The sequence below is a fragment of the Arctopsyche grandis genome, chromosome 8, assembly GCF_051622035.1.
Source record: "Arctopsyche grandis isolate Sample6627 chromosome 8, ASM5162203v2, whole genome shotgun sequence".
NCBI classification, from domain to species: domain Eukaryota; kingdom Metazoa; phylum Arthropoda; class Insecta; order Trichoptera; family Hydropsychidae; genus Arctopsyche; species Arctopsyche grandis.
In genome coordinates this window covers 19,303,596-19,327,583 of record NC_135362.1, presented here as the reverse complement: position 1 = coordinate 19,327,583, position 23,988 = coordinate 19,303,596, and the positions used below count along the sequence as shown (strand labels likewise).

Below are 23,988 nucleotides of genomic sequence, written 5' to 3'. Positions count from 1 at the left end.
TCATGCACGTGAATGACGTATGGTTACGCCAAAAGGGGTTGGTGGTAGAAATACGTTCCTCATAATATTTATGGAAAATGTTTTGGCTCGTTGTTGTGTATGGGAATTCTTGAACTTGGCACTTAAGGTAAGTGAAGCTCGTGCTCGCGCCCTTATATGGAGCAGTCGTGACAGTGGTGAAGAGGCCCTCAGCTAAACTGGTGCACGGAGAGACTTTGAACTTTGGTGGAATATTGGACTGTTGCCCTTTAAACCTTTGCGCATAACGGGGAAACAATGATAAATCATGTGTATACTACACAAGCTTCCATTCTTGTTTGTAGTCGGGAAAATTGTTTTGATTTATACATACATAGCATTATGATAAGACACGTACACTCGACATGAATAAAACGTATTTATTTATATTTTATCAAAAGTTATGCATACTCACCTTTACAATTTCACTCATTGAAATGTTTAGTTTTAATATTACCAAATATTGTGTGTGTGTGTGTGTGTGTGTGTGTGTGAGAATTTGTATTTTGAATTGTGTACAGTAATGTAGTACATGTAAATATTGAAAATTATGAATACATTCAAATATAATAAAATTCATTGAGTAATTGGATCATATTTTTTATTTTCTTCAAAAATCACATAAATATTTCATCATTTTTACAATTTACAAAATAGTTAGTTTTTCAAACATTATTTTTTTGGAATGGAATCTTTTCATGTTGGGAACAAATGGCATATCCATTTAAATTAAACATTTGAAAAACAATATATATTATACATATAGAAATCTAATATAATACTATTAAAATATATTAATTGCTTATTTTGTTAAGGCACAATGTACATGGCATACATTTTTAAAATTATACAAAACACACTTATAAATTAAAGGATAAGAAACAAAACTTCAACGTTTAAGTTTTCCTCTGTTTTGTTTCAAAGTTTCGCGAGATCTGTACAAACGTTTTATTTTATAATAGAACCTTTGTGACTAGTATACGGCGATGTCTTTAAATCGCTTCAAGTATAAAAAAAAGATTAACACAATAACTTAATAATAGGGTAATTAGGATTTCTCACGTATGAATTACATCAAAGGAAAAAAAACAACACTAATCATATACAATATACAAAATGTGGCAAAATTACATTGAATATAATTATGGCAACTTGATTGGCAAAAGTGAGATATTTTAAAACGGTACAGGAAACTTTTGTACTAATTCATTACACATGTATAAAATACACATCTTTTATTGTCATGATAAATTTTATAATATAGCGTAGTAAAAAAAATCACGATCAGTCTTTTAGGAATAATAAGGCACACAATTACGAGATGCACCCATACTTAATAAGTTGCTAGTTCGTCATGATGATACGATTCGTACGGGGAATTGAGTGGACCACAACCGGGACAGCCACCTTCCAAATGTTTGCTCAGAAGTGACATTCGCGAAAATGTTTTACTGCAAGAGGCGCACGAATATTTCTTGACTTCTGAATGGGTTTGGAGATGAGCTCGGAGATTCGATCTATCGGCAAAAGCTCGTCGACAGTGGTGGCAAGAGAACGGTTTTTCACCAGTGTGGGTTCTGATATGTCCTTGCAACAACCACGGTCTGGAGAAAGCTTTTCCACACAAGTTACACTTGCACGGCAACGTATGCGTGCGAATGTGCATTTTCAGCGCACCGAGAGATGTGTACACTTTTGAACAGAACTTGCAGCTAAACGATTTCTTCGCCAAGTTTCCTTCGGCGACGGCACAGTGGAATTGGCGATGTTTGGAAAGTCCGGAATAGGTGGAGTAAGATTTTCCACAATCAGGACACTGATAACGAGGCGCTGAAGGGTCTCGTCGTCTACGAGGGATCGATCCAGCCGATATGCCAGAATCGGAACTGACGCTGCCAGGTGACGTCAAATCTTCAGGTCTCGGTACACAAGGAGAAGCTGGTCCCGAGGCGAGAGATGAAGTAGGAGAAGCTGGAGATATCGTCGGAGGCGAGTGCACAGGTGGGGAGCAAGCAGCTCGCGGTGACAATCCATTGAAAGCTTCAGATGGTGGATATCCAATAGGTAAATAAGTAGGATATGAAGGAGTAGGACGTGGAGGCCAAGGGCAGAACTGTTCAACAGGAGCGTTTAAATTTAAAGGTTCTAGAACTGTAGTTCTTGCAGGATATTGTTGGAAATGTTGAGGCGGTAAATGTTGAGGTAAATAAGTCGGAAGTGGGTGAGATGGAATATGCGGTTGAACGTTTGATGCAAGAGGAGTTAAATGAGTGGTATAATGTTGAGCGTATGATGGCAAGCAGGGTGGAGAGTGAGCTGGTTCAGGCCATCTTCTTAGAGGTGGTTGCGCCGCTGGAGTCGGTGCTGATCCAATTGCGGGAGAAGTCGCCTTGCTGGGATAGTTTCCGGTGCGAGACAGATCTTCCGGTTTGGTGCTTAAATTTTCAGGCTCGGAATTGTCATCATCTGTGAACGAAAATAATAAATAATTAGTATAGGAATATCAATAAAGACCACCCCGAGTAATTTCCGAGAAGCGGAATAGGAATTTAATAATGTCCTGCAGATATAGACATTAAGTGCAGTGTGGGTGTGCAGAGTCGTGTCCGGCCCGAGGGGGTAGGCGGATGTTGTATAAGATAACAGAGTAATTAATTGAACGAGAAGGCGTTTCAGATGTGCATTGAAAAAATGACACTAACCGTATACGACGACAACTGGTGGAGGACAACCGTCCCTGACGGATGCTGGGACTGGCCTCTTCTTGAGCGGGCAGTGGCTGTAGTTCTGCATGATAGAACGTGACATTCTCACTGTCTCAACCAACATTTCACACGAAAAGGTAGATAGTTTTTTTTTTTGCAATTGTTCACACACGACACAGTTTGTAAAGTTCAGTTTCGAAAATCCAAAATCGGTAAATCACTTCGGCACGCGAGTTGACGAGAGCGTCTAGTTGCGATACGTGCGCGTCGACTGGCGCTTCAGCCCGTTATGGTAAAACGGCGGAAGATCAGGTCCCTTTTATATAGAGGACGGGCCAGGTGCATGTGGTGGGGGACCGCACGTGCGCTGCAGCCAATCGTTACCTTGCCGAGAGTGGCGTCGACCAATCGGAGCGCAGAGGCGGAACTTCTGCTCGCTCAGGTTTAGTGCAATAATAACACCAACACTGTGCTTTACCGAAGCCGGTGCTCGCCGCCGGGTGAGCGCCCGCCGCTGTTATTATTGTCACGCATCCCCCTTCTATTGTCGATATGTTTTTATACATGTGTGTGTATATATATATATATATGCGTTCAAAAGATCTCCATCTGCGTTCCGATGTACAAAATACGAGCGCGATACAATACAATAAGCATTTTATTTCACCAACACCATTGAAAAAATCGTACCTGTGACAAGTCGATTTAAGTCGAAAATTGCGTTCAATTTAATATCTTCAAAAAGATTCAACTGCCAGTATGAATTAAGCAAGATATGTATTTCTAACTATTTCGTTCAACTTGATCTGAAGTTTTATACATAGAGCATATGATACAAATGTATAATTAATTTTATTAAATTAAAACTATCATATAGAAGTTCCTCTTCGTTTTACTCGTCTCTACCGTTATTTGTAAATGATAACAGTTCTTGTAGTGGTCATTCATTCTCCCATCCCTGGATTGATTAAGTATGGCAATAAGTGTGGTGATTTCATTGACTTTTTAGAAATGGGTCTGGATTTCGTTAGACACCGACTTACATATCGGGGGTATATTGGCAGAGCATTTTGATGTTTTGAATTTGTAATAGGATTTGAATTTATTCAAAGTCAAATTCAAGTCAATAAATGAATAATGATTTAGGTTACAAAATAGAGAGCTTCAAACTCTTGATTTTCGAAAAAAAAAGGATTTTTGGCTTAAAGCTTTCTGTTAGCATACCGACGATTAGTATCATTCGATTTCGGTCTTTTTATATTATACTAGTATTTTTACCCGGCTTCGCTCCGTATTTGTAATATAACCAGCTTAAACATGCCAAACAATCTAATAGTAAACATTCGTTTGTTTTTTTTATTAAATTTATTTGAATCGAAAAAAATAATAATCAACCATAGTCATAGAAATTTTTATTTGTTTTTGAAGCTCCCAACCCAAACCTTACAAAATCTCTTTCGGAATTATACATTAGATACATACATATATGTCTACATATGTTTTAGAATTATTCTGTATTTTAAATAGATATTAAGCATTAAACTTAAATTAAAAAATGTTTTGAAATTGTTTATGGAAACTGTTAATTTTTTATTGTTGAAATTGTTATTTTATTGCACGAATATAAAAATTAATTGGGATTTTTCTATAATGTATTCAATTTCGTTCGTAATTGAAATGATATAAAATATTGAAGCGTAAAAATTGTATTTGTACACAATTTGTTTGTGTTATCTTGTATAATGTGTTTACAAGATATGCAAGTGAAACCTACGGTGAATTCAAATATATTTTCCAATATTTAGTGATATCTACACATTACATATTTATCGAAAGTAAAATCGGAGAATAACAATTTATCGGTACAACTAAAATACTTTGACGACTTACGTAGTATTGTTTATACATTCATACATAGATATGTAGGTATATTATCATATTGATAAAGTTTCGTTTGTAAAAGTGTGTATAGGTTTATAAATGTAATTACTTACATAATTTGTCAAATATGGAAGAAAAGAAGTGCATGTAGTTACTGATTTGATTACTAAGCAGGTGACCTCAATTGATTTTAATACACGTCTGCATTAGATCGATTTCGTTTTTAAAAGTGTATGTAGGTATTTGTCAAACAAATGATAATATATACTTCTTATGTACACACATACATACATAGTAAGGTATCAACTATGGAAGAAAAGGAGTGTATGCATGTAGTTGCTGGTTTGATTACAAAGCAGGTGGCCTAAATTGATTTAATGCACATCTGCATCGAGTCATACTTAGTTCAAAATTGATTTGGTACTCATTTGTGAGCGAGATGAGTTCAGGCATGTAAGTAAGTAAGTATGTGCCAAAAATATTACAATTTACGATCGCGAGGGGAGTTTGGAGCCGTTTTGAGCTTGCATCTGCCATTCCACGGTAATTATTCGCGTTATTGTAGTTAAACGTAAGGAAGAGGGAGGTGTTCTGCTCATTGTTAGAAAACTTGGGCGTCTCGCGTTCGTCAACCTGCCCGAGCACGCGCGATTTAAGAATCGACGATTGCCTCACATCTGCCAGAGCAGCTCCAGCTGACTTAAAACACACAATGGCCAGTTAAAAGGGCACAAAAGAAAAAGAAAAAGTACATGGGTATATATGTATGTACGCACAATTTTTCATAAAGCACCCGAAGAGCAGACCAGGCAGCGTCTTGAAATAGCCCTCAATAACCGTCAATTTCTTATGAAGCATATGTAAATTACTAGACGCGGGATTATCAGCTGAGGGACTACATACTTATCTCGATTCTTGTTTAACAGATGTGTCTTCATGCCGGTCATCGGATTAACTTGCAACGAGTCGTCCCACTCTGGTACACGAATATTAGGGAATTCCGAAAAAATTTGGGGAAAAAATCAAAGAAGCCATTATTGCAGATGCATCACGTACTGTTTTGAACACGTGCAAAAATCCGTTATTTTTGAACACGCATAAAAAGGCGATAATTATATCAAATCGTACAGAAAGAAAGCCTATATCAATAGTTGTATACATAAACATTCCGTTTCGTAATTTTCAAATGATTGATTGATAGTGATCGTTGGATATAAGTGTATTTATACTTTCATTGTGTTTTGTATTGCAACTATTGCTTGATTTATTTATATAGTACGTTTGAAAGTTTGATGTATAAATAAATTCTGACATCAGCATCATCTTCGATTTAATGATCGAAGTAGCCGTGAAATCCGATTCCCTATTCTATTTGTCACGTACTGCACTTATTGTTTTCGCTATTTTGCTGTCATGAGCTAATAATTGGCACCATTTCCATGTACAATTTTAACACAGAAATAATTATAAAAAAATACACGCGATACTTCAATAAATTCCAGTTTTAAATCGTCAACGTATTTCGTATACCGGTAATGTAAATAAACACTCTATAATTGCTACATTCGAATTGATATTGATGATTTACCCTTCTAAAATATCAGGTTCAACGGTGAACAATAGTGTAAACAAGTTGAAAGAGAATACTAAATGATAAGGTATGCAAATAGATTTGGCAATTGCAGATTAAGTGTTACCGTTGAACTTTGGAAGCTCGGGTTGCGAAAATTATTTTTGCAAGTTTATACGTGTCGTTGTGATATATGGTGAATCAGATGAAAAAAAAAACATATTGTCGACATTGGCGCCCAACCTTTTTGTACTTCGCAGTCAGTAACGGTCACGAACACCTTGCTTGTGTGGCACGGGCCAAATGCCAGCCGACTGAACGAAGTCATTGACGTTACGTGATTTAATTTTATGTCATAGAATAAATAAAAATATGTGTAACATTTCACACAACACGATCGTAAATTCAATATTGTCGAAACGATAATGACGTATCATATAAATTATTAGAAGTTTTGACATTTCGAAGATGTATTGATTTTTATACGTGTTTGATAGTGCGTATGAAATACGACATGCATTAAAAAAACCAATACCTGATTTGTAGCCTGTGACCAATTTAAGATTTTATTTATTAGATTATCCTATATTATAGAAGAAAAAAAATCAAATCGCGTACGCCTTTTGGTCGCGAGCCACGCAGATGTTCGCAGATTCATCGGTCACATCTGCAGAGGATTCAATAATGCAGCTACCGTGCAGCCAGAGCACTATACGTCTACGAAACATATTCATAAGGGTTATTATTCAATTTTACTGTCATCGTTTTATCGCCTTCCGGATGAATAATTCAACTTGTTGACGTGATATTTTCATTATTAGTACGTACTAATAATGGCTTGTTCTTTCGACTTTATGTCGAAAAATGTTTTGCATATTATCGAAGGTACCCAAATTGATAAAGTACATATTTTTTTCTACAATGGGTCCGAGTGACTCCTTTGTAACCCTGAAATAAAAAATAAAAAAATCATGCCACGGAAAACCCTGGGATCGTTCTTACCGATGCTATCGGTCATTTGGGATTCACTTTTATATAAAACATTTGGAAAATCCAAATCCAAATTATAAAAGATTAAACAATATTATTAAGAACTATTGTTTTTCAAATATTTTTCTATAAATACTCGTATAACTATTTATAATTTAACTAACGAAGGTTCGCACTATGATTTTGTAGTGCGAATTTTTCGATTGCTAATTTCCAAAATCCAAAGTCCAAATGCAACATTGGCATAAAAAAATAATTCTTCTATTAATATTTATACTTTTCCGCTTTTAGAAGACAATTAATAGGAACTTTATTATCAATATTTTGCTTTGCTGCTCATATCATAATATTTTGTAATTGTGAATTCGAATCAATAATTTTAACATTTTTGCAAGAAGAGCTGCAGAGTGCAGTTTGGCTGTCATCGATGAAATATTTGCATTACGATATGGATGACGATGTTGGGACCTTCCTGGTTGAATTGAGTGGAGCAGTAGCAATATTGAGGCGCACTGCAATCAACTCCAGTTTTGCTTGATGAATTGGGAAGAGGAACATCTACATATGACGGAGCTGCTATAGCAGCTAAAGAATTACGTTGTCACAAATATTGAATAAATTTTGTGTCTTTCTATAAAGATTTAAAATGTGAACATTTCAGTGTAAAATTTTATTCGACGTGATACCGTAATATTTAAAGAAAGTTCAATGATATAACTAATTATTCATAGAGCGAATCACGATGATCGCAATAGTATTAATGTTAGCGTGCGCGAAAACACGGATGACGTATTGATGGATGCCACGATGCGTTCATGGTGGCCAGATAAAAGCTCAGCGAGGAGCTTTCACATCCGCGAGGACATGAAGCTTCCTCCGTGTCCCACTGACGATGACCCCGGCAGCGAGAGCACAATGGGTGACCTCTCGCCGATAAGTAGCGGTCGATTGTGTTGTTGCAGAGCTTTGGTGGATTTATGTGCAGCGCATTGTGCGTTTTCACCTTTTTTATGGGTGCATCAGCACCTCTTGTCGTAGGTCCCTCCCTCGCCCACATCACCCACCGACTCTTCCGGCAACGGGGGGCATTCCTCGGGACGACCTGGCTCTCTCTCTGAGATATGGACGCATTGTAGCGGTCCAGCGAATGCGACAAACCTCGCCGCTATTTACGACAGCATAATTAACGCTGATAAGCATTTGCAACTCGCGACCTGAAATTATATTCGGGCGATAAATAAGGGTATTTTCTGTAACGTACGGATTTCAAGCGGTGCACTTGAGGTTCTTCAACTTTCAATGATATCGCAGAAATCAATATTGTAATTATGTACTTTTTATGTCTTTTCGTTGTAGGAATAAAATCTGTCATATCCAAATCTTGAATGTATCATGTAAAAAAATCTTTGCAAAATACTCAAATTTAAAAATACTTTGGAGTTAACTTTATAATATGTATTTAATTAATTTTATATCTTTTCTGTTATATTTTCGACCATAGTGGCGCATTAGGAATTACTGTAATTCTACAATGGTCCAAACTTTAAAGAAATAAATAAAATAATATAATATGAAACGATTAATCGTCATTTTTGTTTATATAAATAAAATTTTGTTTATAAATATAATATATAAATATGTAATATGTCATTTAAGATGATTTTCTCTTTTATTTTCAAATGCAAATTGCAAAAAAATGGTCATTTTAAATAAAATGCCAAAAATATTACAATCGTGTCATTATATATGTATCATTAAATGAAATAGTAATTTAAATTAAATGACTCAGTGCACATACATATTTGAGATGTTTGTAATTATTAGAGACACGCATTTTTAGCATTTTGCGATAGATGTTGAATTCGGAATAGAAGATAATAAATGCGAAATTCTAAAATCAAAAGATATAGAGCTAAAATAGAGGCTAAAATCACAAAATTTATACTTCCAAACATTGGGTGAACTATTCAATAGATCTGTGGCAGGTTCATAATCCAACGTTAATATTAAAGAATCGATTTTGTTTTTAAAATAAATACCGTTTATTAACGCATTAACAGAAGCTGTTTGGAAGGATGTGAGCATTTTTTCAAATACCTCTGGAGATAAAGAGTGGATACACCCCAGATATATTAAAATTATTGATCGCAACAAAAATTCAATATGAAGAGTTTGGTGTGTTGCTCTAAATCAATCTGATGTCAAGATAATACGGTGGATGCTGAAAGATATTTCAGTAAATTTCGTACAAATCTTAATGAGGCATCTGTGGAAACATGCTCCATGCATAGTTTTAATAAATTTAAATTTTTATGTTCAAGTTTTTTTTTCTTTACATTTTTCATCGTTCTTTTCTATTATTTTTAATTGTTGTGTTGTCTTTAAATTGTATATGTGTAAGTATGTATAAATCCATCAAAATTATTTAATATTTGAAATTAAAGTCTAATTAAAATAGATGCATAAAATTAAAAATTGCTCTAAAACGCTAAAATCAAAATGAAAATGCTAAAATTGACAAAAATATGCGGCTAAAAATATGTAGATATTATCTAAAATATTTACGTATTTTTTTATAAAATAAGTTCCAAAAAAATGTTAATAATAACATATATTGTATATTATATTATACATACATAGATAAGAAAGGAGGCCACTCATCTAGATATGTATTAAATATATGTCTTTTGAAAGAAAATTGTATTAGGGGGTCAAAATATTTTGAATTTAAATCGGCAACACGACCTGTGAGCGAATACTGTACATATGTAGAAGTTCATTTTTAGCAACGTCTTTTCTTGAAGCGAAAGATTGGCTGGGGAGGAAAGGTCCAGGTGCGTAACAACTGAAAACCCAGGTGTTGATAAGTTTGCTTTGAAACTAAGCAATCATTTTAAAAGAATGACCCTAAATGGCATTAGTAAAGTTTCCCATGTTTAATGAAAACTTCGGAAATTTCGACTCGTAGGTCAGAAAACATCTTGAAATTAGTCTTCCAGAGATTATTGTCGGGGGAAAGATATCCATTGGAGTCGCACGTGGTTGATGAGGGTTTTGCCAAGGGCGCACAATGTTCGCGTTCGGTCGTTAATCCCCTCGGAAGGGTTTCTGCGCGGTATCCATTGCACGCAGAAATAACAGTCGTGTCGATGGCAGGTAATATAGTAGACAAAGTCGTAAAGAAGTCTATCCCGCGTCTATCTGCCGCTATCGAGTGACGCGATACTCTTGTTTACCACCACGGCCACCATCGGTTCTGTAACGAAAATTGGGATGATATGTATCATATGAACTATGTACATATGTATGTACATACATATATATTGTTTATTACGTATTTATGTTATGTTATGTTTGATTTTAGTAAGCAAAGTGCGCCGAAAACGCTCTTACGTCAGCGATAACCGAGTGTGTGTATATATTTACCATAAAGTCTACAACATTGTATGCGCATACTTAATACTGTGTTTTGTAATTGTTAAATAAATGGTCTTATCGTATTTGACCAAATTTTGATATGTCTGAACTAAAAAAACACACATAATAGATATTTGAATTGCAAATCTTCTTTGCTTTGTGGAAGCGAATGAAATTCGCATATTACGTGGAAAGTTTATTTTATACAATACATTTAGAAGACATCACAAACTACAATTTACAACAATTTGTTGTTTTTATGTGTCTGTCAAATTTGAATAGTAATTTCATAGGGCATTTACATTGTTTCATCCTATCGTAGTACAAAGCCATCGAGTGTCAATATTTTGTTCCGTTTGTTTAACAAGTGTCAAACCTTGTCAAATACATACAAGATGCGAAACAATAAAAATGGTATGTTTGATTAGTAAATCCACGAAATATGTATATATTTTGTACAAGATAAATCGAAACTTTCATTCGAATGAGTAGTGCGAAAAAAATTGCAAGTGAAAGCATTTCATTAATTAACATGAAGTTTCAGTGTGATAAGATAAGATTATCAGTGTTCGAATTATCACCAAAATACATACTTACATATGTATATATTTTCTAGAAACCATGAAAACATCATTGGGGATAGATACTGAATGCAAATAAGCCATTTCGTGGTCGAATTTTCTCACGATCACAATATGTAGGTACTTCATCTATTGCTACTCGGTATATAGTAAAAATTGATTAAAGCAAATAGCAGTCATGGTGTATGGTCACAATACTGAGAGCCTTCTCCTCCTGGACCTGCCGCATTGTGCCGTCGCAAGTGAGCAAGAACTTATTGCTAGTCTTTGGCCTTCGCGATCCGGCAAAAATTTACGGCCCTCATCATCAGTGTTGCTTTACGATTCGAATGGTTAACACGACGCATGATTTCAGCATCAATCTTGTCGGAGAGATTCTCCGCTGCCGAACAATCGCAAATCATAAGACCCATCAACCAAGGAGTCGACTTCATCAGATGCCATTCGGCGAATTCGCGGAAACGAAAAATACACATGTAGATACATACATATGTTCGTGTTTGTATATTTATACCAGTATGCTTTAAAATCTGTTTACTGCATATGCAGAATGTGCACATCGCATTGGCGATACAACGTTTCATAGAAGGTATATATTATTGAAATTTATTCTGGAGTATGTGTTATAAACGGTAAACAAGTGCAAACGATACTCGAGTGCACCCACTCCACTTTCAGCTCGCATAAGCAAAAAAACGAACACCTTCAAGGTTATTCCTATGTCGAAGCGTATGGAACTATCGATTCGCTCTTGTCATTTTGTGATTAGCTAAGCATTTTCAAAAGGAATGGAATTGAAAACCGATGCACTTTCGCTCAATAATCAGGTCAACTCCGGCATTTCATTATGAAAAAAATATATTTTGCACTTTTTGTTTCAGAAATTTTTACTTTAAATTAAAAATCAATATGAAATTTTTGATTTGTTTATTCACGATACATGTCACATATGATCTACTGCTGATATTTGTTAAGTGAATATTTATATCCTATTGCAATTATTAGTTGTTTGATATTTTAATTGAATACAAACGCCTGACGTATTACGTAGAATAATTCATGAAAATATGCTTAAATTTATTTAACATAAACAAAACTTATTTACTACAAACATTATATTATATAAGTATGTATAAATATTATACATAATATTTAGCCTATTTTACAAATAAATAAATAAATTAGAAAATACCTTAACAGCCCACAAATTATGTACATAGTTGTGTCGTGAAAAGATATTGGTTTAATGATTTCAATTTTGAGCAATCTTTTTAAGTCGATTACAATAAGAATAGAGAACATTGATTTATTTAATTTGCATGTTGTGTCTGTTTTAGTCTAATCAGATTCAAGTGGAAGTGAATAATAGTGTGCGTTTCAAAACAGATCCAAAATTTAATTAAATAAGATAAATGTAATTTAAGATTTTACATACAATAGTTTCGAAGGTATGTTGTTTTTTTCTGTCTCTCTTTTTAGAGTCGATTCTTTTGTATAATATAGCAACTGCGTCACAACAAGAACCGGTAGTAGTCGGAACTATTGAAAAAGCAGTTACGAACCCCACGGTTTGCCCATACAAATGAGTCGAAATGAGCTCCACCTGCCCCCCCATATTCGATCAAAAGAACCACTATGTGTGATTTGTTAGGTAAAAAAGTGTTTCAAGATTTCTTAAATGGCAAGTACTTGCATGCACACAACAAAGGGGAGTATGAACGATAGAAGGAAATTGAAGGGTTGGGGTTCGTTCACTGTGTAGATTTGAAACGAGTTCCGAACGCGCAGGGTGTATTTTTATATTTTCATAATTTAAAATTTATGAACAGGTACATAGTTACGCTTTTATTATAATAACCAAAAAATTTCAACGAACACCGTGAAAATTCGAACTTTTTCTAGATAATTTTCATTCGTAGCCGAATAGAGATTGTACTCGCATCCTAAAACGTTCCTGCTTCGGCATAAGATTCTTGGATGGATAATGAATGCGACCCATTTACATATGAGTCATCGTCTTTTCAATTCTCTGTCCTCAAGTTGAGCTCAACTCACACCAATACACACACACATAGGTGACCCTCCATTCAAGCCATCAGGTTTTAACAATGGCGGTAAGTAATTCAAGAAGCAACCCCATTGAAAATGGCCTTGTTTCGAATCGTTCTAATCCTAATAAATGTGGGCTTCGAGAATCCACTTGATTCGGAGCGTCCGTATGCGTATGAATAGGTTCTCTCCAATATGTAGGAGATTATAAATGAATTTCAAATACTTGTCGAAATTTGTTCCGAAAAATGGTGGAGAAGAAACTATGTGGTAGATTTTTAGAACAAAAATTTTGAATCAAGACTTCAAATTCATGATTGTACATTATTATATAATTAATACTTTTGAAATTTTCATCATGAATAATTGAAATCAAATTAAAATATTATATTCTGATTGGTTATGTAACAATTTTGCGTACAAAACAATAATTGTAGTGTTCAAAAATACGATATATGTATGTATTTCACTCAATTTTCCGCACTCTATTTATATCAATTTGCATGCATAAACAATCAATCTTTCGACGGTGATGAATTATGCATCGAGAATGCATAAAATTTGCACTCGGATGAATTGATGAGAGCCGCACAAGATGTCACAGTCGGTTACTCGTTCAACGACGATAATTATAACCGGTTGTGAACCCGATACTTCGGAATAAAATACCGATATCGCGTACGCACACGGAAAATTGTGAATGAACACGATAAGAGTCCATTTATCGGAAAAAAAAACGTTGTATCTGAATATAAACAATCACACACGATTTTCACATTGACGAATTGTACTATACAAGTAATGAAAACTCCCTCAAGACGAAATCTAAACCTGAAATACGAGCTTTGATTTAATGTCCCGTGAAGGCATACAAAATTTGTATATTACTTGCAAGTACACACATGTGCGATGAATCATTTGTTTGCTCAGTAATATAAAAGAGGGCGAGGCTGTTATTAGTGTTATATTATGATGCGGCACACTTGGCTGATTCGAACTACCTGATGATGATCAGATCGTTCCGGCAATTGAAGAACGCTTTGTCTGATCGAACATGTGTCCGCACCGACGAATCTTAGTCTTTTTATTCAAATTGATGTATGTACTTAGACACTTACATGCTATACATTAATGTTCTGTATGCTTCATATTGGACTAATGGCTTTACGAGAATGATCGGCATCCGGAATAGACCCTTCTTTTGATACACTTTTTCCTCAAAGATTAAAATAAAAAAATGATTAAAATGTAAATCAACCGAAAAGAAAATTATCTCACGTATCACAATACGTATATTCACACGTATCACAATAAATGTAGCATTTCTTTTGTGTTCTTATATTATATTTACTTTGTCAATATCTCTACATTTAAATATGTAGGTATATCTATATTTTTTTATCATCTTTTTTATTTTTAAAAAATATGTTTTCCCATGATGCCATTTATGGTTTGCTCCTAAGCGACACCTTGGTATTAAACTTGACTTATTGAATTTGAAATTATATTCAAATAGCGGTGATAAATAGTAGGTAGGATAATTTTGCCAATTTGATGAGGAACTGTTTCACCAATGAAATCAGATAAATTGCCAAACTCAAATAAATTTGGAATCACAAATATCCAAATCTGACCAAATATACTACAGAAATACTTCCGAATTAATTTAAATCAAGGACAATCAGGATTTGATCCCGGGAACATCTCGGTGGTTGGCATTAACGCAATCATCGAGCCATACTACAACTACATAAATAAGCTGAATATGCAACTACATAAATACGCTGAATGTGCTTAAATATCGAAAAAGCCGATTTCACTTTACTGCTAGCAAAAATTTCAGTACATACATATGTATGTACATAGGTACATATGTAGTACGTAATATATGCGTATGAAATTTTCATTATGAATCAAAACTTATAATTCATATTTTTTTTATATCTGGATTTCTACGGCATATAATTAATATACAGGGCCACCGAGAGGAATCCCGGGCCCTATGATAAATTAAAAAAAAGATCTCATAGATATATTTTTAATATGCGAAAAATCTATCATAACTATTATAAAAATACCTACATACATATATGTTACCCCGGCTCCCCCCCCTTATCATCGGCCCTGTGTACATATGTACATATGTATATAATATTTACGAGCATTTTTTGATAGGCGTGTGCTTATGGATTAATCAAATATCAACATAATATCTTCTAAAATCATTTGCATACGTTCTCAAAAAGTATTGTTGTCTATATGCCTCATACATCAATATACGTTTGTTGCTTATCAAAATATGGATTATTCGAATGCAGGTCGAGAGTGCACCGCGCCTCGTTCGCATAATCGAGTTTGTTTCTGAATGGTCACGTTCATATAGTTCTTTGTCGTCAGCACTCCTCTCATAATGGCGGTGAGCAACTTCTTCCCATAGAATAAATGGACTCTGGACTTCCTCCCGTCTTGGTCGGTTGCCGCCTCGCCCAAACTCCATTCACCAACTTGACAAAGCTCGAGTTCACTTGAGCATGTAACTGCTTGCCCCTCTTTCGACAAATGCCCCTCCGAGATGGTTCAATATCGTCGAACAATGATTACACGTGCGCATGCGTATGTTTGATGGCTTCCTGAGATCAATTTATATAGCCGAATAATCTTCACGGATGCTCGCTAATGTCTTCGTGGTCCGCACGGTGATATATGAACGCCAGGTTCCGTATGAATGCTTCACTGGTTTGTTTGAGTGCTTGAAATAAGTTATGCAATAAAAGACAACAATACTGCTTGAATTAAATTAAGAAATACGAAGAATCAAATGTTTAATTTTAAATTTAGTGGAATCTTCAATTGTGGATTCGAATTTTTGTATGACTTTGATAAGCTGGCTTTGGGAAAACCAAATTAAGGTAAGCTTACGAATGCCTGTAAGTCCGGGAAAAAACTCCGGACAGTCCCGCTAAACTCGGGACAGTCCCGCTCAAATCGGGACGTTTCTCAACCCTGGGAATAACATATCGTATCCTACAATGATGAAGCTTCAGTAATAACACGTCGACAATTTATTTTATATTCTGATTCAAAATGTTATATATATACATACATATATGTATGTACATATTAATTTCTATCTAAAACCGTATGGCATTATAAAGTATGCGTTGGTTGAAACTTTATATAACTATGTTTAACAAATATTATAAATCTATATGATATTTACCAATTGTTTATCTTGTTCAAATTATAGGTAAATTTTTGACATGGGTTCGGTTTTACCTGAGCATTTTCATATTAAAATAGGTATATGGGTAAGCAGACATATTCGATACTTTCCGTCAATTTATAATTTTCGGTATTCCATTGGTCGATCGCGTATAATTCTTTACATTAAGTGCCCGTAGGAAAAATTTGAGATTACGATCCAGTGCTTGGAATGAAAGGATTTATTTTTTCTAAGATGAAAAAGAGGTCATCATGTGAATAGACAGTATATGCCTCGGACCGAGTGCAGCGGGTGCATTCAATGACGATAGTTGTGGCGCAACAAGAAGAGCAACACCGGATGTTGCCGTCTTTGAAAAGTGGTGAACTCGTAAAAGCAGCAAAGTTCCGGCCGCTCGTCGGCATATATTAAATAGCTTCTTCGCATCAATGGGCTCGAAGGGGTTAAATAAGTCGACGCCGGCTCGACTCATATCCCATATATAAAGCGATTCGTCTCTAACGACCCGTAAACGCAAACGTTGAATAAAATGTTTCAATTTGAATATATGTATGTTTGTATATTTCGAACTAGAATAGATATATTTCGACCTTTGAATTTACGAAGAATTTTTTGATTGTGTTTATTGGGTATTTGACTGATCGGTAATTTGATCGTTAAAGTGTATAAAAAATAATTATTGTGTAACACTGCCATATCTAAAGTCACGTCTTTAGCCGTCCGGTAAAGTTATTACCCGGCGATTTGTATTTATTGTATAATAATGATTTATCAATGCGTGATTTGGCGGAGAAATATTTATTTAATTGATCGCATGCCGCACACGAAGTGGAACAGCGCTTTTCAATTGTTGAAAGAAAAATTAAAAATGAAATTATTTTATTTTATTTTGTTTGCTACGTTGAAATTTGCATGATATGTCCCGATTGAGTTTTAGCTACCTGAGTTGTTTGTCGTTTTCTTGCGTTTGAAATGTGCACCACAAGCAGGTGCATTGTAATCGATGTCGTTCAAAACATCTTCTGTTGCATATTTTCTGCATTTAAAATGACTGAATACTAGAAAAAATTGTATCGTGAGAAACGATACAAATATTACCCGAATTTTCGTGTTCCCACGGAACGTTGCGAAGCATTTGCATTTGTATTCAAGGTGCAATGGTTCAACTCTGATCTTCCTTCCTCCGGATCTCAGCCGGGACAAAAAAAAGACGTGTCCTATTTTTTTTTCTATCCCCAGACCTATTTTGCATCATATTTTTCTCCCTTCACCTGTAGCTCTACTATTTAAAAAATATTGCATATGTGTGAATGGCATAATTTTGCCCTTCTTACATGCTAATTTTCAGCATATAAAATTTTAAAATGCAATAAAATATGTATGTACATACGCTTTAGTTCAGTGTTTAGATCTGATTTTGAAAAACACACATACATATGTAATATGCTCCCGTCAAAGTGGTTCCAGCTCTTATCAATCACTTATTTCAGTCGTATCTGTTCATTGCACCTCTTATACAAATTTGATTCAAATTATTTAAACATCGATTTGTCAAGTTTATGCCAACGTCCTTGCTGTGAGGTCCTATCACAAACGTATTCACAAGTCTATTTATCGTGGAGTAATATTATGAAAGAAATACTTTGAATCAAATATTATATTTTGATATGATACAATTTTCGGAAATATTATGCACATGTATGTACAAATGTGTATAATAGACAAGTGAAATGTCATTGACTAGAGCACAGGTCAATCAAAATTATTTTATTTTGAAAAATATTACGAAGTATCGATGATAAGACAAAAACTTCGATGTGACCCAACCTTTGACTTTATTTATGTACATATTTGGGGAAAATAAGAAGAGTCAAAAACAAAATTCGATAATGAAATTCACATACCGGCTATGAGAACGTTCTAGTTCGTGTGCTAATTCACACATTTTGGATTTTCAATAAAGACAAAAAGTCCGGTTGCCGGTTTTTGTTCAAAATTTTTCATTATTAATTAATATCACTATGAAGATCATAAGCATAAAATATCAAAATAATAGAGATAATTCAAAAGGTCAAAATAAAATAATGAAATATTGTTTTAAAAAAAAATACTACTTCCGATTTACGAATTCTAACCAAAACTAACATAACTAACTAACATAAAGAGAACAAAAATATCTTTTTAAATACTCGCATGGTTTTTTATTACTCACTCGATATAAGGGCTATATCAGAATTTTCTCGTGAAAAGCACACATATTTCAAGGGTTGAAACACATAGTAGAAGAGGAGTGAACTGCCACTTCTGGTAGAGGGATGTGCACTTAATTTTATATGTTACTTGATATTAAGTTGAAACTTCTAGATATGAAACTTTAGTTTAATAGGTTGAAAGGCTTCGGCAAAAAACTCAAAAAACCTAGAAACTCCATATATATATACTACTTTACTTATATATATATATATATATATATATATATATATATATATATATATATATATATATATATATATATATATATATATATATATATACATATACATATACATATACATATATGTATATTTTTTACTTATTTTTAAAGTATAAGTGTTAATTGTAACTCATTTGTATTTATTCGAGACTTTTATCAGATCGCGATAAATTGACCTTATGCCCGTCCCAACATTGTCAGATAAAATCTAAAAATTATGATAGGAGACGGTTCATACAATTGTGTCATGGTTATTAAATTATATATAATTTAATAATAAGATAACATTTCATTGTTAATTATATGCAAAAAATAAATAAATAATAATATTTTTATTATGAAGAATTTATATTGTTGTTGTTGAGCATTGCAAAAATACATATTAGATGACTTTGAAAATTTTGAGGCAGACTGCTACTTTTGATAGGATCGGCTTGAATCAAATGGAGAAGTGTAGGCAAAAATTTCTAATGATTTGCTTATCGAATTGCGCTATTCAGCCAAAACAAATGAGAGTGCATAGTGAGTCAGTCGAAACCGGAAAAAAATCTATTTGAAAATTCAAGTTCCACGACATATTTTATGATTGGTTCGCAATCAAAACTTACACGTCATTGAGTGCATGTGACCGGTGCATCACGGTGCATGGTCCTAATCATCAACGACTATAAACAGGGCAGTGACACGTTACCATTGCTTATATGGGAGTTTGGGTGTCGAGTTTCATTCCTTGAAAACAAGTCATGGCATACGATTATCATGGCACAGACGGCTCGTTTGTCATCGCTTGACGGACCTTGCACCTTCGAGTCAAGTGCATTTGAAATTTAAAACAGTGCCATTCGATAGGGTTAGCAGATCTATGATGTTTGTCCTTGTATTAGATTTTTTTTTGCATATCTTTTTCGTACGGTGAAAGGAAAAAATTATAACGAAGAACTCACTTTCATCATATTAAAAGTTACTGTAAAATCAGTGAAATTTTTAGACATACATATTACTAGCCAATATGCGGGAGCGATTTTATTTCCTATTATGTTGCTAAAAGTAAGTTAGCAATTTCATAATAAATATAAATGATTAAATAAGAGTAGTGCTTCCTTGAAAATGCAAAACGTTGCACCGCTGTAACTGAATTAAAGATCTGTGTCAGCCTCGCAATGCTTTTTTTTTTAACTTGTCTGCACCCAGAATTGTAGAAAAATGTATAATGCATGCATTTGACTGTCTGCGATTTAAAATTAGGCAAATCTTTTTATAACTAAAAATAAACACGCGCGAGCTAAGCCCGAATTAATTACGAAATAATTATATTGATTACGTAAAAAAAATTGTTTGTGAATTTAATAACTTTGTTTACAACGAACGCTACACGCGCCAATACGTTTCGAAATGTGTAGGTACATATTTTTTGAAAGAAATGAATTTAATTCTGCAATGGTTAGCACGAATTAACCACGAGTTTCAAATTGGCAAATTTAGCGGGGCAACAAGCTATGGAATTTCTCGATGTTTCCACTAATATCAATCATTAATCACGGATTCAAAAACTGACTCGATTGCTCTGACGAGTTGCATTGTGACATTGTCACACTGCTCTGACGAGTTGCAGTGTGACAATGTTCCATTTCCGGTAACAATGGCGAATTCGATTTAAATTTTGAGAAATTGGTAAACAAGAGTTTTGCACACGTCTGCACCGGCCTTGGTGCAGTCAAACGACCGATCGAATTCGGTTGAATAAGATTAAATGCATCTGATTCGAGTTCATCGAACATATTCGTATCTGCTTATGCAATTGTCCGAAGGCTTTGTCTCGAATTAAACTTTTTATTTTTTCATTTTGTTCACCGTCTGGGTCATACGGTTGCGGCTTACGATTTAAATTTATTCTGAACGACTGCAAAATGTCGTTATTCTTTTTTTGTACCCGCTGAAATATATTGACGAGATGCATTTTCAACCGGTGACAGATGCATGGTCAACGAAAACGCTCAATTCAAATCGCTATTCGTGACTATCGAATCGCTTGACATTGTCGTTGTCTCATTCACTTCCGACCGATTCGACGTAAACGCAATCAATAACTATCAAATAAGTACGTAAAATATGTCACAGGTGCGTTAATTCAGAATGTGCTGAATAACATGTGAATCTTCAAGGTTTGTACACTGCAATGTTGGGTTTTGAGTCGTTCCAAGGTCGCAAAATTGTATGAATGTGGTACGATTCCCAGAAGACCCATTCAATCTGAAGAAGTGCATGCATACTTTCCGCCATTCAGGCGAATGCACTTTGCAATCAGCAGGTAGTTTCTTTTGAGGCTGACATGTATAGCGCGCAGTGATCGAAACACATGATTCCAAGACTAAATTTTACGTGTTCACTCTTGTTTAAAAAAAGCCATACGTTAAATATCGACTATTATTTTTTTTTCTTTTTACTTATTTAAATATAAATCTGATGACAAATATGAATCTCCTTTTTAATTTCATTAAGTTATAAAATGTATGAAGTTTTGTAGTGAGTAGTGAAGATACATGTTGTCGCTCAAATCAAAGAAAGGTTTTCGCATTCGCGTACAAAAGAGAAGATTCTTCGGTTTCACTTGTTGCCTGTGCTTACACGTACAATACATCGGTGCTTTTGATTTCTGATGCTTTTTCAGTTGGTGCCTTTTTCTTGGAATTATTAAAGCAGGTGATATGAGAATGAAGCAAAAAAAAATGTATTTAATTTAATTCGAAAATAAATTCGACACACAGATAACAACAGTAATACATAATATGTACATATATGTATTTACTATCTATAAATATAGATTAATAATGAAATGATCAATATGAGAAATATTTAAATAAAATCAGATGAAAAACTCAATTGAACCTATATCAGAACAGGTTTGAGGTTTTCCTAGTTTTATCCACATTGCTTGTGATTAGTTATTGTTTATACCCTGTTTATAACTAAATAAGATATATACGACTCGTAAACAAATATTATATACGATCTTAGATAGTCTGATCTATTAATGATCATTAAATTTATTTGTCTATTTATTTTAAATGTCAAGACAAGTACTTACTACTCCATATTATAGAAAAACCTGTATATGAGACGTTATAATTGAAAGTGGCATAAGTCCACTTTTCTTTATTTCGAGAAATATCTCGCAACATATTAAATATGATGTTTTGCGTTTAACAATATTTAAATATACTGGTGGCCTGTAATACATTTATTCTGCTTTTCCAAGATTCTGGTCATATACATACATAGAATTAAAAGAAGCGATAAGAATTTGTGAATTAAGTGAAACAGAAATAGTGGAAAATTGGACTTCCGCCACATTCAAATATAACAGCTCATATATGTATGTATGTATATAATGTAATATTAATTAATGATAATGCTGTTTTTAAAAAATATACAATGGAATATTTTGTCAAATAACTTACATACACGTGAAGTAAATATGTACATACAGATACAATGAAATAACAAAGCTATCTTATTAGCCTTTGAGTCATGTAAAATCATTCCGAACGGCCTCAACATAATTCAACCACATGCACTTTATTTGTGCGGTTGTGGGAAGTTCGTTAATGTTTCGAAATATTCCTCTGCAAGCAACAAAATTGCATCGACCATCGGAGGACGAACACCATAAAAATCATCACCGATTTAAGTGCGTCATTTTTTGCGCGTCTGCACTCAGGTATTGGTACACGCTGTACAATACCGGGGTACCTGCCGTGCAAAGATCGCCGGTGGTGCCACGGACAATAGCATTCCTCAGCATCGCGGATTGCACCTGTCCATAACTCTTGCGCTCGCGCCCTCTGCAAAAAGCTCTCGCAGAACTTTTATGGCTCACTCGAACGTCCTCGTTAAATTCGGCAACGGTATCTTCTCTCTTTCTTTCTGTGTCCATCAGACATCTCCGAATTAATTATCCGTCATGTGATTTATTCAATGCATTTATCGCCGATTGGAACTTCAAATTGTAAATCAACTCGTCGCCCCAATGCCCTCATCGCATTTTTGATGGATTCGCTGGATGCGTTTTTTGATGGAAAATTGTGCTTCAATACTTTCATCTAGGTCAGACAAAAAAAAAACGGATTGTTTGCGGTAAATAAAAGACGATATCTTGGAATACCTGCTATTAGAATTACCTGTTCAATTGTACTTGAAACCGTAATGCGAACAGGGTCGTCCCTTCACGAGTTCCATATAATTATTTATAAAATGTATAAAATAAGAGAAAAATTTCATCAAATAAATATATCAAGTACGTGCGTGGATTTTTAGCCGAATGTACATTAGCTAACGGACGTTAGGCCGACGGACGGACTGACGTCCGCTGGCCAAACGGACATTTGGCCGAATTAAATTTTTAATTGTTTAAATTCATTAAAAATATCAAATTTTCAGTCAATAGACCAAAAGACCGACAACCATCAAATATTTTTGATATACGTATCGTTCATTAATTTATATATTTTTTTACTTCCATATACATATGAATTTTTGTATGTATTTTTCTATCAAATAATTGGGACAACCTTAATTTCTTTTGAACGCAGGTGCTCCTATACGATCTTTCATTTCTTCAGATTTTTATTTCAAAAGCTTAATAGAAATTCGTATTTTTCGACCCGCAAGACATTTCTCTTTTCCGAACAATAAGAACCGTAGCAAGCACGTGAGATATGATATTTATTATTTCAAAAAAATCATGATTAAATCTTCATATATATTTTCACTTCAGATTTTTTAACTAGTGTTCAATTAAAGCTGAAGCCGTATTCGAATGGAAATCAGAATAATTCATACCTTCATATATGTATGTTTTTACTAGCCTCTTCTTATTCACTAATTCCACATGGTTTCAAATTGATAAAATATGTTTATAAGGCTTAGAATGAATTTGATTTTACAATTCATATGTATGTACATTCATACATATCAAACACTTGAAATTGATCACAATATTAGACAACAAATCCAAATTCTCATTTAATATATACTCCATATACTCAGTAGTAAAGAAATATACATATGTATGTATATTTGAA

The 23,988-nt window shown here is 34.1% G+C and overlaps 1 protein-coding gene across 1 annotated transcript; it reads right to left on the bottom strand.

The window, feature by feature from the left end:
- Positions 1 to 604: 604 nt before the first annotated feature.
- On the bottom strand, positions 605 to 3,017 carry LOC143915663 (uncharacterized). Its single transcript, XM_077436379.1, has 2 exons — positions 2,721 to 3,017; positions 605 to 2,484 (listed from the first exon to the last, which is right to left on the bottom strand). The coding sequence occupies exons 1-2, from the start codon at positions 2,845 to 2,847 to the stop codon at positions 1,352 to 1,354; spliced, it is 1,260 nt and encodes a 419-aa protein (XP_077292505.1). The 5' UTR covers positions 2,848 to 3,017; the 3' UTR covers positions 605 to 1,351.
- Between the last annotated feature and the right edge of the window lie 20,971 nt (positions 3,018 to 23,988).